This window comes from Pteropus medius, unplaced genomic scaffold (genome assembly GCF_902729225.1).
Source record: "Pteropus medius unplaced genomic scaffold, Ma_sr-lr_union100, whole genome shotgun sequence".
Taxonomy (NCBI): domain Eukaryota; kingdom Metazoa; phylum Chordata; class Mammalia; order Chiroptera; family Pteropodidae; genus Pteropus; species Pteropus medius.
The window spans coordinates 12,937,757-12,951,470 of record NW_024347788.1 but is presented as its reverse complement, the minus strand read 5'-3'; the positions used below and the strand labels follow the sequence as shown (position 1 = coordinate 12,951,470).

At 54.9% G+C, this 13,714-nt stretch overlaps 1 protein-coding gene across 1 annotated transcript in view; it reads right to left on the bottom strand.

Moving 5' to 3' along the window:
- Positions 1–13,714, bottom strand: part of CSMD1 (CUB and Sushi multiple domains 1) — a 1,293,618-nt gene that overhangs the window by 174,246 nt on the left and 1,105,658 nt on the right. Inside the window, exons 24-26 of the mRNA XM_039877340.1 lie at positions 3,930–4,121; positions 3,396–3,590; positions 2,412–2,575 (exon numbers count right to left, since the gene is read on the bottom strand). Of these exons, the coding sequence (XP_039733274.1) occupies positions 2,412–2,575; positions 3,396–3,590; positions 3,930–4,121 (551 nt within the window). The remainder of the gene's footprint in view (positions 1–2,411; positions 2,576–3,395; positions 3,591–3,929; positions 4,122–13,714) is intronic.

The following is a 13,714-nucleotide window of genomic DNA, read 5'->3' as shown; positions in this document are numbered from 1 at the left end:
GGGCGCGGGGTGCGGCGGCCGGGCGGAGGGAGGGGCCGGCGCGGCCCGACGCGGCCTGGGTTCCGGACACGGCGACCTCGTCTCAGTGCCCATGACGGAGAAACGTAAGGGATGCCGTGGCACACGCGATGGCACCCTGATTCTTCTTGTCGGTAAAACCGCCGGGTATCGGGGAAAGGGGAAGGGGAGGAGGTGATAATGGAAATTGAAATCTCTAGGCCCTGGAGGAGGCGGCCGTTAGCAGAAACAGGGCATGGAGTGAGCACGGGGCGGAGGGAACGGTGACCGTGACGAGACGGTGTGCGGAGCTCCCGGGGCTCAGCGTGGGCACCGGGGGGCGCAGCTGTCAGCTGTCCCACGGCTGCAGGACAGAGTCGCCCCTCTCTGCGCCTCGTCCCCGTGGCCCGCTCCCTCTCCTGTTACCCACTCTGTAGGGTGTCAAGCGGGTTTGTCACTGGGAGACCAGGAGGCAACGCAGTGACCCGCTCCGCCGTCTGGGCCAGACCGAGCGCAGAGACCCAGCGGCCAGTGCCCCACGTGTGTGGGAGGGAGACTCACGGTCGGCCACGTGCGTCCTGGTCGGTGTGGCAGCTTGGGGACCGGAGGGCTAAGGGACAAGCGTGTCTGCCAGGCCGGGAGCGGGGAGCTGGCGCTGACCGTCTGCGGACCCCGGACCCGCGCCCGGCGTCGGCCCCGGAGTGGGGCGCCTACCCCCACCCCGAGTCTGTTCCTGCCCTGGACCCTGAAGTCCAGTCGAAACCCACTGAAATCCGCCCCGGTCTCCAAGGCTGACCTCGCCTCGGTCTCCCTAGGGCCCGGCACAGCCAGAGCACGCGCGGGGGACACGCGGGGGACAGGGCCACCCGCTGCTCCGTGCTTCCTTCGACGCCCGAGACCTCGGGACTTGTCGACAGCCTGGAACGTTCTGAACACGGCGGGAGCTCCCCCCACGATGTCTCCAAGTGCAAAGACCCAGTAACAGGGCTGCATCTGCTGCATTAGATTTGGAATTACAACCTGTTCAGGTAACTGCTGTATGTATCACCTGCACGTTAAAATCGCAAACCTCTTCCAGACCCAAGCGCCCTACAGCAGGAACTATTTCGGGGTCTCCCGTTACCCCGAATAAAAAGTTACAGCCAAACGCAATCAGAAATTCTCCAGGCCTCCGTGCAGCCGGAGCCGGCTCTGCGTGAGGCCTGCCTGCTGAGCACAGCCGCTCGCAACCGTCGAGATCGCGTGGCATTTCTGACGGTAAAAAGTCATTTATATTAAAAATAATCACGGTGTGAATGGATGACAGCGAATTCTGTTTCTATTGAGGAGTTTTAAGACTTAATCCCCGGACCCATGATTACATGACGGACATTCACCATTGTCGAGTAAACAGTGTCGCTAACACGTCAGCTCTGTCATCGGGGAAATGACAGATTTAGTAAACTAGCCGACGGACATCGAAGGTAAGGCCGGGCCCTGTTTTTCTGAGTTTTCGTACCATTTTAAGCCTAAAATCATATGTTTTATATTTTTAAGTATGTTGTTTTCCAAACCATTATACCAAAAAATAGTATTGTTTTCTTAAAGGGGAGAAATCGGCAGACACGTTTAGAGATGAAACTGTATATCGGTGAAGTTAATTCAACCCTAATGCCTCCTTCTTGAGCCCCTCGCCAGGAAGGACTCTGTCTGAAATTAAAAAGATGTCTCTATAAATTAGGTGAGGGAAACTCTCATATTAGAAAAATATGTAAAAGAAGAGAAAAAGCCCAGAGTGAGGAGTGGGGGTATGCGAGGTCTCTCTTTCCTAGAAGGTTAATGATTAAAAGTCTAAGTTCCTGATACAAAAGTTATACATTTTTTATTACTTCGACTCATTCCTTATTAATTCCCTTTTTTATGTCTCGTTGAGGCAGGAGGTCTGCTTTGCTTTTTGTATTTAGAACACAGAGCTCGTTCTTATGCTCAGGAAACAAATCGCAAGGGAATTTGTAAGAAATACAAAAATCTGAAATCCCCCTCAAAGAAAACACATCCATTTTTGTAAAGCCACTTCACGAATCACAGCTGATTCCTAGGTTTTTTCAGAACCAGAACCAGTGTAACGGTTTTGATATTATTACTCAGATCGAGGTTTCAGGAATTCCAAGTTCAGAACTAATATGTCATTTTATTCCGTCCAATGGAAAAATACTGCATTGATTTTCATGAATAGAGAATTATAAATTCTGCTACCTGAATGTACCTTATTTTTGTCCCAACAGATCAATCAATACGGAACGAAGCACTTATCGTGATGGACGTGACACGTTTATTTCGATGGCTGCCTTCGAGGGTGACTGTCCTGTGCAGAGCCAGCACGCCGTGCGGTGGGACATGCGTGTCCTCGCCCTCCACCCCCACGTCTCGCTCACTGAGCTCTGGAGCGGCGCCGTGATGAGTCCGCATCTGCGGAACACATCACGGAGGCCGCTGGGGTGCCTTTGGGAACAAGGACGAGAGCCCCAGTTTGCCAACGTTCCGTCCACCCCGTGGCCCCGGAGTGGGGCGCCCGGCTTTACCTCCAGCTTCCTTTCCACTACAAGCATTCGAGGGAGGAGCTGGTGGCCAGATTCACAAGAAAAGAAGGAGGGACAGGGGACCGGAGCTGCGGACTAAGGCTGCTGGTGGGGTGAGCAGAGGTTTTGAAAAAGGACTTTTGCGGGGGGATTTAGGGGCAGCTACGATGAGAGGAGAGGTGGGAGCTGAGGAGGCTGCGTGTGCCTCAGGACCGTCTCCGAAGCGCTTAGTGACAGCCACTTCCGCTTCGCCTGCTGTGGTTTCTGACACGGCTTCTGACCAGGCCGTGACTTCAGGTTGGGATGTTTCATTGGTCTACTCTCAAGTCACCTCAGTGTTTTACAAAGTGACCGTGTGCCCCTCCCAAGCCCAGAGGCAAGCCGGGTTCACTGTGACTTCCTTCTCCTCCTGCTGCGGGTGGAGCACGCATGTTCCAACCTGACCGCGCCCGTGAGATTTGCTCGGACAAACGGCACGTTAGCAACGGCGACGCAAGCAGACCTCTGACAAGTTTGTCCTCTCCTGCTGCTCAGAACCTTCCACCAGGGCAGGAAGGGCAGAAGCCCGTGCAGCGAGGCCCTCACCGCCCGGCCATCCGGCCGAGGCCCCCGTGCCTGAGTGAGGCCGTCGTGACCGCCGGCCAGCTCCCCAGAGAGCGCAGCCCAGGTGACCGGCCAGGCCACGAGCACGTAACTGTTCAGGCCCCTACGTCCAGGGCCGGCGTGCTCCGCGGCGACGCCAACGGGCACACCCACGCTCCCGTCACGCCTGGCCCGCACGCCCGCCCGAGGAGCCGCGGGGAGCCCGGCACCGCCACGTCTGCGGCCTCGGCGACGCACCCCCCATCGCGGGAACGAGACGCCGCCAGCTTCCCCGTGACGGGGGCGGGAGCCCGGCGCGCACCCACCTGATGGTCCTGCCGGGGTCCGCCTCCACCACCCAGGTGCAGTGCAGGTTGTTGTCGTAGGGGGCGGGGTAGCCGGGTGACAGGAGGCGTCCCGAGCCGGCCGCGTGGATCCGGCCGCCGCACTCCGCTGCAAGAGACAGACAGACAGACACAGGCGGTCACTGCGGGCGTCACCTCGTGTCTGTGTCGCGTGCACGGAACCGAGCCCTCAGCCCGGCCTGGCTCTGCCGTTTGCTCCCAGCCACCGTCCCGCCGGAGGGCGCTGTCCTCTGTGGCCAGAGCCGAGGGCGACGGCGAAGCGCTCGTGTGGCCGCTGACATGGGCGCTCGGCACGCAGTCTCGACAGAACCACGCCGGGAGGGCCCCTCGCGCCCGACCCACCAAGGCGCAGGCCGTGTGACCGCACGTGCCCGACCGTCCTCGGGGGCCAGCCTCCGCGAGCCCCGGGCGCCCCACCCCCGCTCACCTACGCAGGACGGCAGCGGCTGGTCCCACACCCGGCGGTCGCCGCTCAGGCAGGTCAGCGAGCCCGCGCCGTGCATGGCGTAGCCGGGGCTGCAGCTGTACTGCACCGTGGTGCCCGCGAAGTGGCCCTCGTCCCGGACCCGGTAGCCGTAGCTGGGCGTGCCGGGGTCCTCACATCTCACCAGGTCGAAACCTACGAGCAAGGAGGGCACAGGGTGAGCAGACGCGCGGGCAGGAGGCGCTCGTGGCAAAGCCACCATGGAGGGCACGGGGCGCCAGGGGCTCCGAGCGCGGCAGGGCAAGGGGAGGCTGGTGGGGGCTCGATCCGGCGCACGTCCGCGGTTCAGCGTTTCTTAGGTTCGGTCATGTTATTTGTCCCTCTCTCTATTTATACTCTCATCATGGGAACTTTCCTTAGAGACTTCCCAGGGGTCACGTGCTGGCCCGGGGTCCCCGGCCCGTGTGCCGGACCCTCCAGGAAGCCTCCGAGCCTTCTGGGACTTCGCCATCCTGCCTGCATGCCCCTTGCCCTGCGGGGGACAGGGCAGGAGGAAGGGGCACCCACGGCTGCCACCAGGGTGCTTTTCGGGGTCTGTGCTGCCCCTGCTCAGGCGAGGCCTCATCGAGAGCCACCTGTCCTGGGCCGACTTCCTCTAACACTGCGCGGGTTCCGGCTTCATGGGAAATGAAACAGCCTCTGCTCACGGCACCCAGGGCTCGGGGTCGCCAGCTGGGAGCTGCTGAGCCAGGGCGGGCACGACGCAAAGCCTGGGCACGCATCGTCACGACGGCGCCCGCTAACTCGGCTCCGAAGCTCAGGGTGACGGGTGCCTAAACGGAGCCCTGGCCGCTGCAGGGCGAGAGCCGCGGTCTGCCCCCGGGAGCCGTGCTCCGAGGCCACCGTGGAGACCGCCCGGCACTGACACGCTCCATCGTGAGGCCGATTTTGACCGTTTTACAAAGTAGGGCTGGAGCCTGTGGTGCCACGTGGCTGTTTACGTTTATTTCCACCTAACTCGACTTCTTTTTCTCGAAATAAAATAATGGAAACGAATGTCTGATTTTTGCTAAGTCTGCCTGTCAAACTTGCATTCCGAGATGTTTTCATGACGAAAACAGATCTTTAAATGCCCAGCATTTTACCCCGACGACCTAATCGAGGCTGATTTTATAACTTCGCGTTGGACAGAGGAAAGAGTCGGTGTCTGATCATTTCCACTCAGTAGCTATGAAAAGTTTCCTTCTTTAAAGTGTCTGTTTACCAAGTACCTTTGCCAATAGCTCTGATCTCTTTATGAAATGCAGGGGATCTGACTTCAGGCTACGCGGAAGGAAGCTGCTCAGGCATATCGATTCGGCACGAAACAGAGGGATCCTTTACGTGGGCCCGAAGGGAAGGGGGGAGGGAGGGGGGAGGGTCCTGACCACAGGGGGTCTGGGTTCAGCAGGTGTCTGACCCCGGGAGGACGCCCCGCGAGGGGAGGGAGGCTGGCGCTGGTGAGTCCACGCCGAGGGGCAGCCATCCGACACCAGCGCGGCGCGGGCCCAGCATCTCCTCTGGCGAAAGGGAGCCACAGTCTTTGTGGCTTTACCATGTCGCTCCGTGTGGTGTCTGGAGGTGACGGATGTCGGCAGCGCTTCAGAAGTGACGCCGCCCAGGATACGGGGACCAGGAGAACCACGCCTGCCTGCGGCACGGTGTCCGGGCAGGAGGCGGAGGTCCCGCTGGCCACTAAGAACACCGAGCTCTGTTTCAAAGTGTTTCACTATTTCAGGTCAGATGAGGTGTGTGAACCTGGAAATGCACAGCGGACAAACGAAGCCCAGGCTCGCGAACCGTGGACAAGGGGCCGGCGTCTCCCTGCTGTCCGTGCCTGTGTGCCGGGACCTGGGCAAGGCGACGTCAAACGCTGATGCGGCCGTGTGTGCCCCATCGGTGAAGAGCCAGGCCTGTGCGTGGCTGAGGGACAGTGGGCGCCCACGGGCGGCCACCACCTGCCGCCTGCTCAAAGTGACTCCGTGTGACCTGAGCTCCTGATTTTTCAAGGAGCGACAGAAACGTGCATGTTTTGAGTTCATGAAGATGTTTGCTGAATGAGTACATATTCCGAAAGTGAAGACGCTGAAAATTCGAGGTGAGATCGTGGACGCTGCGGGCAAGCGCGATGGGCGGTGGCGCGGGCTCCGCACGAGGGCAGCTGGCGTGTGTCGTCTCAGGCTGAGGCCGCGCCGTGCGGAGCGGACGCCGGCCGCGCGGGGGAAGGGTGGGCTGGCGTGACCGTGACCGTCGTGGGGACAGACCGTCCGCGGCTCTCTCGGAAGCGGTTTCCTCGGCGGGGGCCGTGCTATGGGGACTGCACGGCGACGGCCCCGACTCCCCGGGGGACGCACGCTCTGCCTCCGTCGCGGGCGGTCAGGGCCCCCACGGACAGCTCGGAGACGTCAGTGCCTTTCTGCCACTCGGCGGGTCCCTCCCTGTCCACAGAGCACGGCTCTGAAAGGCTCCCGTTGAAATCGCTGTCGAAGGTCTAACATCCGAAAATATATCAAAAGTAGCTCGAAGGGACACTGCCGCCCCCGCGAACGTGCAGTAACGCCTTTTTGGAGCACGGGAGGGAGAGCCATTAAAAAACAAACGAGCGAACAGATAAAGGCAGGCCAAGGAAAACGTCTCCTAAACTATTTGGGTTGAAATATCTGTTTTATTGCTTTTTCTATCCCTTAATCTCAAAAGTTATTTTTACAACCACATCTCGGGTAGATGATGTAAGTCAAATTACTTATGACGGGGCAGCCGCCCTTCCCGCCTCGCTGGCCTGTGCTTTCTTATGAAGCCTTCTGTTATTTCTTCCAAAGGTCACGTAAGCGCTTGATGGCAGCACGAAATGCTATTATTTTGCAGAGTCCCACATGTCATCCCTAAGTGCCTGACACCTCCAGGCCTCCCAGTTTCATTACCGGAAATTGATTCCTCTTTCTTGTTGGAAAGTTGAAAAGTGTTGGGATTTTCCAGAATTGTGTTTTCCAGTTTTCGATCCACTGAGGGACACTGTCTGCTCGACGCTGCTCCCAGGACTTACGGACGCGCGGCCGGTGGCAGGTGGAGGCCCAGGCGCTGTCCCCTGTCCCTGGGGGAGCCCTGAAAACAGAGACGACCGCGGCCCGGGAGGTCCTGAGAAACGCCTGTCCCTCTCCCGCGGGGGCTCGGTGGTCCCCACGCCCGGAAACGCAGCCCGCCCCACACAGGCCACCGCGGGGGGAGGCGCCCAGGAGTCAGCGTGACCATCACTTGCCACTTTTAAACACTGGCAGAAGACACAGAATCGATGGGGAATGGTGGAATTCTGATGATGCTGACCCTGGAGCCGTTTCGAGAAACGATTCTCCTGCGGCTTATTACAAATAATTGCTTAAGACTTATAGTCAGATCTACGCAGATATCCCCCTAAAGAAGAGGCATTTACATTTTAATCTGAATCTGAAAGGCGTTAGCATGGTCGGTATTAAGATGGCTAATGAGTCATGACTTTAAAAATATAGAAAAGTTATCCTTTTTTATCTTGAAGCCACTGACTTATAAGATGTCAATGTACAAATACTGATTCCGTATTTTCATTCTGCCCTAGGACCTTTGAAAAGATAAAATCAAGTTATTTTTCGTCAAAACGTTGTTAAGGGTTGCAATTGTGGCTTGACTCTAACTAGTAATTCTATTTTTTTGCTTTCCAGTGATTTCTTAAGTGATATCAGCAGCCGAGACCCTTTGAACGATATGCTCTGGTCAAAAGAAGCTGCAAACATCAGGCAGATGAAAAGCACCACTCCGTGTCTTCTGCAGGAACGACCCAGTTGTAACATTTTAAAGAATTAAATCTCGTCTCTCTTCAAAGTCTAACAAAGTATCAGTGCTGTGAGAGACTGCCACTTAACGCTCAGGGACTCGGACCGGCTCTTATCTTTAAATAAAGCACGTTCTGTGCAAAAGGAAATTTCCGGCCGAGCCCCGAGACTTGTCACGTGGGTGCCGTCAGCCTGTCTAAGCGACCAACGCGTGACAGGGTCCTCTCATGCCCGCCATGAAGACACAGTGGAGAAAGAATGCTTGTCATTCGCAAATCTGCGACGCCGTCTGCAAACAGCCGCTCGAGCTTCAAACCTTTGTACCAACCTATTATCTCACAGCTCTACCTCAGACTCGTTTCCATTTGGTGAATGCGGTTTTTTTTTTCCCTTAAGATATGGCAACCCCTGGTTGACCTCTCAGAGATTGCGAGGACCTTGTCAGCTTACAATCCCTTATTTTTTATTTTTATTTTATTTTTAGGCCTACAGCACCTGGTCTTCCTGGGTGGTCTCCCATCCAAGTACTGACCAGGCCCGACCCTGCTTAGCTTCCGAGATCGGGTGGGATCGTGAATGCACTTTTTCGGCAAGCATCTCTAGAATATAAGAAAGGTTGTCATGAGCAAAATAAAATAAAATAATAAAATAAAATAAAATAATAAGTTAAATAAATGAAATGAAATAAAATAAAAAAAGACAGTGCTTTCATATTTGCATCCAGAAAAAAGAATTATATCGACTACTTCCTCTGGAAAGAAATGCAGCTCGAGAGAATGCTGCTAAAACTCTTAAACTTATTGTGGTTTACTTGAGAATACAGTTCATTAACAGTGAATTCTCTGCCTCATGTTTTTAAACCCAACTCACATTACTCAAGAATGAAATTCTGGGTGAAGTGTGTGTGCGTGTTTGATTTTTAAATTGTTATCTATTAAATTATATCTACATATTTTTTTTAGCGATAGCCACTCGTAGTTTCAAATTTTTTTCAGCTACTTTTTTTTTCATTTAATCCATTTATTTTCCTCAAATATTATTTTATTATTGCTGCTACTATTTTGTGATTATATGATCAACCCCAGTGGAAAGATACTCAATTTCCCCAAAATGGCATTAGTCAACAGGATGGGGAAAATGTTTAAACAGAAAAGCGAACATCTGAGTTCCAGGGTGAAACAGCAAAAAGCCTATAAAAGTCCAGAATGAAGATCAGATAACCAAGGGGTTTACCTGCTTTTCTGAAGCATCTTGGTTTTGAGCAAATGTGTCATAAAGGAAGGTGATCACAGCAAAAATTCCAGGAGTCGATCTTGAAATAGCTTATAATTCTGAATATATTCTCAAATTCCGAAACGGATCTTCGGTGTGGAAAGTCCTTGGGCCTGGTGCGGAGCTGACTCCAATGCTAGCGTCGTTCCGAGACGTCCTCGGGAAAGAATTCGAATTATTCACCTCCTCATCGATTGCTAACGCTTCGGAGATGTCTGTTCCTGTTGAGGGTATCAAATCTGAGGGTCTGGGAACCTGGACTCGGATCAGGCAGCAACGCGTGGGCGTGAACACGGATGGGATGAAGGCGCTGTACCCTGAATCCGTTTTTAAGCACGGCCGATTGGTGAATACTGTCCTCATTCATACACTGCGGTAGGAACTTATAATCAGTGCTCTGTCTAAACTTCCAAAACATATTTACTATCACTTCTGAGGCAGGGTCTCTGTTCGGTCCTCTGAGTAAACCACAGTTTGGTTAACGACACAGACAACGAACGTAAATGTTTTGGGCACAGTATGGTAGACGTGGCAGCGGAGGCCCCGTGCTCACTGCGGGGCAGGGCCAGAAGCAGGAAGGGCCGCAGGGCTTTGTGGAAGGGACCTGCGTGCAGCTGGCCCAGGACAGCAGGTGCTGGGGGTGAGGGCCTCGGAGGAGGGACACGGCAGAGAAGTCGTCACAGCCGCGTGGGGCTGCAGGGGCCGTGGCGTGTCCCGCAGTGTGTGTCCAACAGCGCTTGTCTGCGTTGCTGGGGCCTGGGGGTGAGTGCAGGGTGGGGGCAGGGGCTGGAGGCTGACGCCTGCCTGCGGCCCCAGGGACACCCACCGGGGACAGTCGAAGGCGCTGCACAAGGACGTACCGCACGCATGTCCGTACTTCAGGGGGTCATCGGTAACAATGCAGGGTATGCACGGGAGTGTGGGGGGAACGGTATTTACCTGCAAAGGTGTTCGTCTCGGTGGTGGGGACGGGGCAGTGGGCGAGGGCGTGCACGGAGCACCGAGCTCCTCGCCACGCAGACGGAGCTCGAGACCGTGTGACGAGGGCGGGACACCGGGCAGGACCCGGAGCCGGGAAAGGAGGGCGCCGGCACCGTTGGCGAGGGACGCCGCCCTCTCGCTCCAGGTCCAGGGTGCAGGTCCAGGGCGGGGAGAGAGTCCTTCGGCGGCGCCCTCTGCCGTGGGCTCACGAAACACAGACAGGCTCTCGACTGTCATCGGGGCGCGGAGCAGGAAGGCGCCCGGCCTCGCGGAGCCTCCCGTGCAGTGAAGGCAGACGCGGGGACGAGTGGCCGCAGACTGCGACGGCGCCGGGCGCCGGGAGCGCGTAAGAGGCGTCGCCAGGGGCCCAGGGCGCCCTCCCTCTCTCTGTCCGTCGTGGTTCGTTCCCTATTAGCTCGTCTGCTTGTGTCAATCACGTCTGAATTCGTGGCGCTCGCTTCCTCTTACGTGGGAGGCAGACGGCAGGAGGGGTGCAGAGTTTTTTCGACAGGAATGTCACGCTTCTGTCAGCGTGACTCTCCCCGCCACGCAGAGAGCCCGCAGGTGTCTGGTCGACGTCAGCGTTGGTCTGACCACAGCGCTCAGTGTGTTTGGATTATCTGTGTCTTTTATACTGTTTGGTTTTAAGCAAAAATGTTGATGTCGAAACTGCGACTCTACCATAAATGAAGCTATTAGTATTATTTTCCTAAAACGTATTTTTAATTATGATTTGTAGCTGATGATAACAGCTAGTAATTTCTATATAGTAGCTTGCTCTAGTAATATTTTATTTTTGATAATTAAAAATATATTGAGGGTATAATTTCCTAATATAATATTTTTTGACCCAATATATCAATAGACATTAAAGTAAAAAAAAAAAAAAAAGAGGTCATGGATATAGTCTAGTCGAGGACACATATCCGGACTACCTTATTCTCTTACCTACAACACTGTCGCTTGTTAATGAAATCACTTAGCTAACACATGGTTACACGGCGCTTAACCGGCTTCGGATGCCTCGCTGGGCGCTGACAGCCTGCAGCGGGTTAATCTCAGCCTGGCCCACCCGGGGCTCACAGTCTGAACGGAAGAAGGACAACGTGCCACAGTTACCGCCGCCCACAGGCAAGGGACATCCGCCCGTTACTGTGCACACACTGAGCTACAGGGCGTCCCACGTGGCCCCACCATGCTTCAGGGTTTCCCTGGAAGCGCCCGCACCACGTCGGAAGGGCTTACGGAGAACAGAATGGACGGGCATTCTAGGCGGCAGTCGGAAGGGTCGCCGAGCTGGAGCCTTACGCCTCCGTCTACAGCTTCCGTGACAGCAGGACGCTGGAGCCGGGCAGCCCGTGGATAGGCAGCCGCACGGGATGGAACATGGCTGCTTCTCAGTGAGCCACCTGCACGTTCCAAGGGGCGTGTGGGGGACGCCAACGGCACCTCGTGCTCGCTTGTGGATGCTTCTTTCGGTTTCCCAGACGAAAACAAATAAACAGGCACGTGTACGCGCCTTTTACCGAGACCCCCAGAAGCACGGCGCAGTCAGCACGCCGTCTACCGCACTTGGTCGCGCGGAACACGATCCGGCTGTTTGCAGAACACGCCGCAGCACAGAGCAGGGGGGCTTCCTTCGGCAGAGCAATAACGAGCAGCTTCCTCTCTGAGCAGGTCTGGTCTTTGCTTTGTTTTTGTCTAGGAAGGATGCGTCTAAAAAAACCGAAACTCAACATTTTTTATTTTAAACTCTGAAACTCACTGGTTGCTTAACACACCTTGACTATTCCGAGCGTCTTATTAGCCATCGTCGATTTTTTTTTCATTTAGCCGTAGGAATTTGCGGTCGTGCAGAATCTTCATGACCAAACACTAAGGTAAGAGGAGTTGAAAATCCTTCCCGGTACAGACTTGAATCATTTGATACGACATACTTTTATCATTTGCTAGCGAAGCAGTGTAGAAATTAAAGCTGGGTAAATGCAGACGATGACAGCCGTCCCACTACCTTCCGATTTAAACAGAGTGACAAGCGGAAGACTTCTACCGATGCCTCCAACACAAACCCCGCAGCAAAACACCTTTCGACTATATCGACACCAAGGCAGCCTTTCAGCAATCACTTTTTAAGAAGCTTGAGCCTTCCTGTAAAATTTAATCGTGTAGTCGTTTTAATGGTAAATAAAAAGGTCGGGTATTTTCCATACTGCTTCCGAAAAACTAGACCCATCACAGGAAAACGGCGGTGACATGGGAGGCGGGAAATTGGAAACACGTGACTGAGCTGGTTTCAAAACAGTCGCTCATTAGCCGTACGGGCCTCGCGACTTATTCTAACCGCCATCGTCTCAGACTCAGTGGAGTCTGCCTTTATGTGGTTTTACGTCAGATTATCCAGACTGACAACATATTTTCGATTTTTTTTTTATTTTAATAGAGAAATATGAGCTGTGGCCAATTTCTTATTTTCACCCACGAACCTCGGTCTCCAGTCTTTGCTTAGGAACCGAATGCGCGGACCGGGTGCTGGCGACAGAGGTTTTCTGTGAAGACGGCCATGAGCTTGTGGGGAGGCCCCGAGAGTGAGAGGTAAGTGTGAGTTAACACCACGCTCTCCTTCACCGAGCAGGCCTTAGGCAGTTTGCACACTCTCTCTCCTAATCCCGAATAATCTTAGAAAACAGGCAATGACAGGACCCTAAGCAAGGCAGACTGGAGAGCTTCGTCACAGCCACAGAGGGAGCCTGGCGCCTCAACGCACGCCAGCCGGCCAGGAAGCTCAGTGGTCAGAGAGCTGAGGACGTGGTCCAAGAGGCCCCTCCAGGCCTGCCGCCCCCGGCAGTGGCTGTGCCCGCCCTGCACCCCGTCAGCCACTCTGGCCTGGGACTAGGACGCGCATGCGAGACAGGCCTGTGTCTCTCTTCATTTGTTAAGAAAGAGTCACTTGATTTTGCCAAAATAAAAAATAAATAAATAATAAATGACGATCGTTTTGCACAGTCCCACGGGGACGAAACTCTTCTGCACTCTGAAATAACCGTTAGGTTTTCATCAGTAGATCGAGAAGCACAGCAAGCTCATCCACGCGGACCCAGCCATGCCCCGGCAGCCCTCGTGCTGAGCCTCAGGAGGCGGACTGTCCTGGGGGCCGCTGGGGAAGGGGCCCCGAGGTCCTGACGTCAGTCTCTGCTCTCTTCAGTTAGGTTTTACTCCTCGTCACTAGATAGATGCCAGGCAGAGAGATGACAGACAGATAGATGACAGATAGATAGACAGGTCATAGACAAATATAGATGATAGGTGATAGATAGACAGACAGACAGTTGAATGTGGAGCAGACAGACAGACAGATGATGAGCAGACAGACAGATGATGACAGACGAACGGAGCAGATGACGGAACGAACAGACAGATGATGAACAGACAGACAGACAGATGAAAAGCCCGAAAGAAAGGCAAAGACGCCCGTACTGGACAATGTCACAGAAATCCCCAGCGGAAGGAGTAGGATGAGGGGCAGATGAAGTGTCCCCCACGGGGGAGGGGCTGAGGGCAGGCTGAGCAGGTGGCCAGGGGCCGAGGGGCAGGAGGACGGGCTAGAGAGGCGTGGGGACAAGGAGAGGTGAAGGGACAGCCAGCCCTTCCGAAATGATGGGCCGGGCCGAGACCACCCTCAAAGTCCCTTCCCTT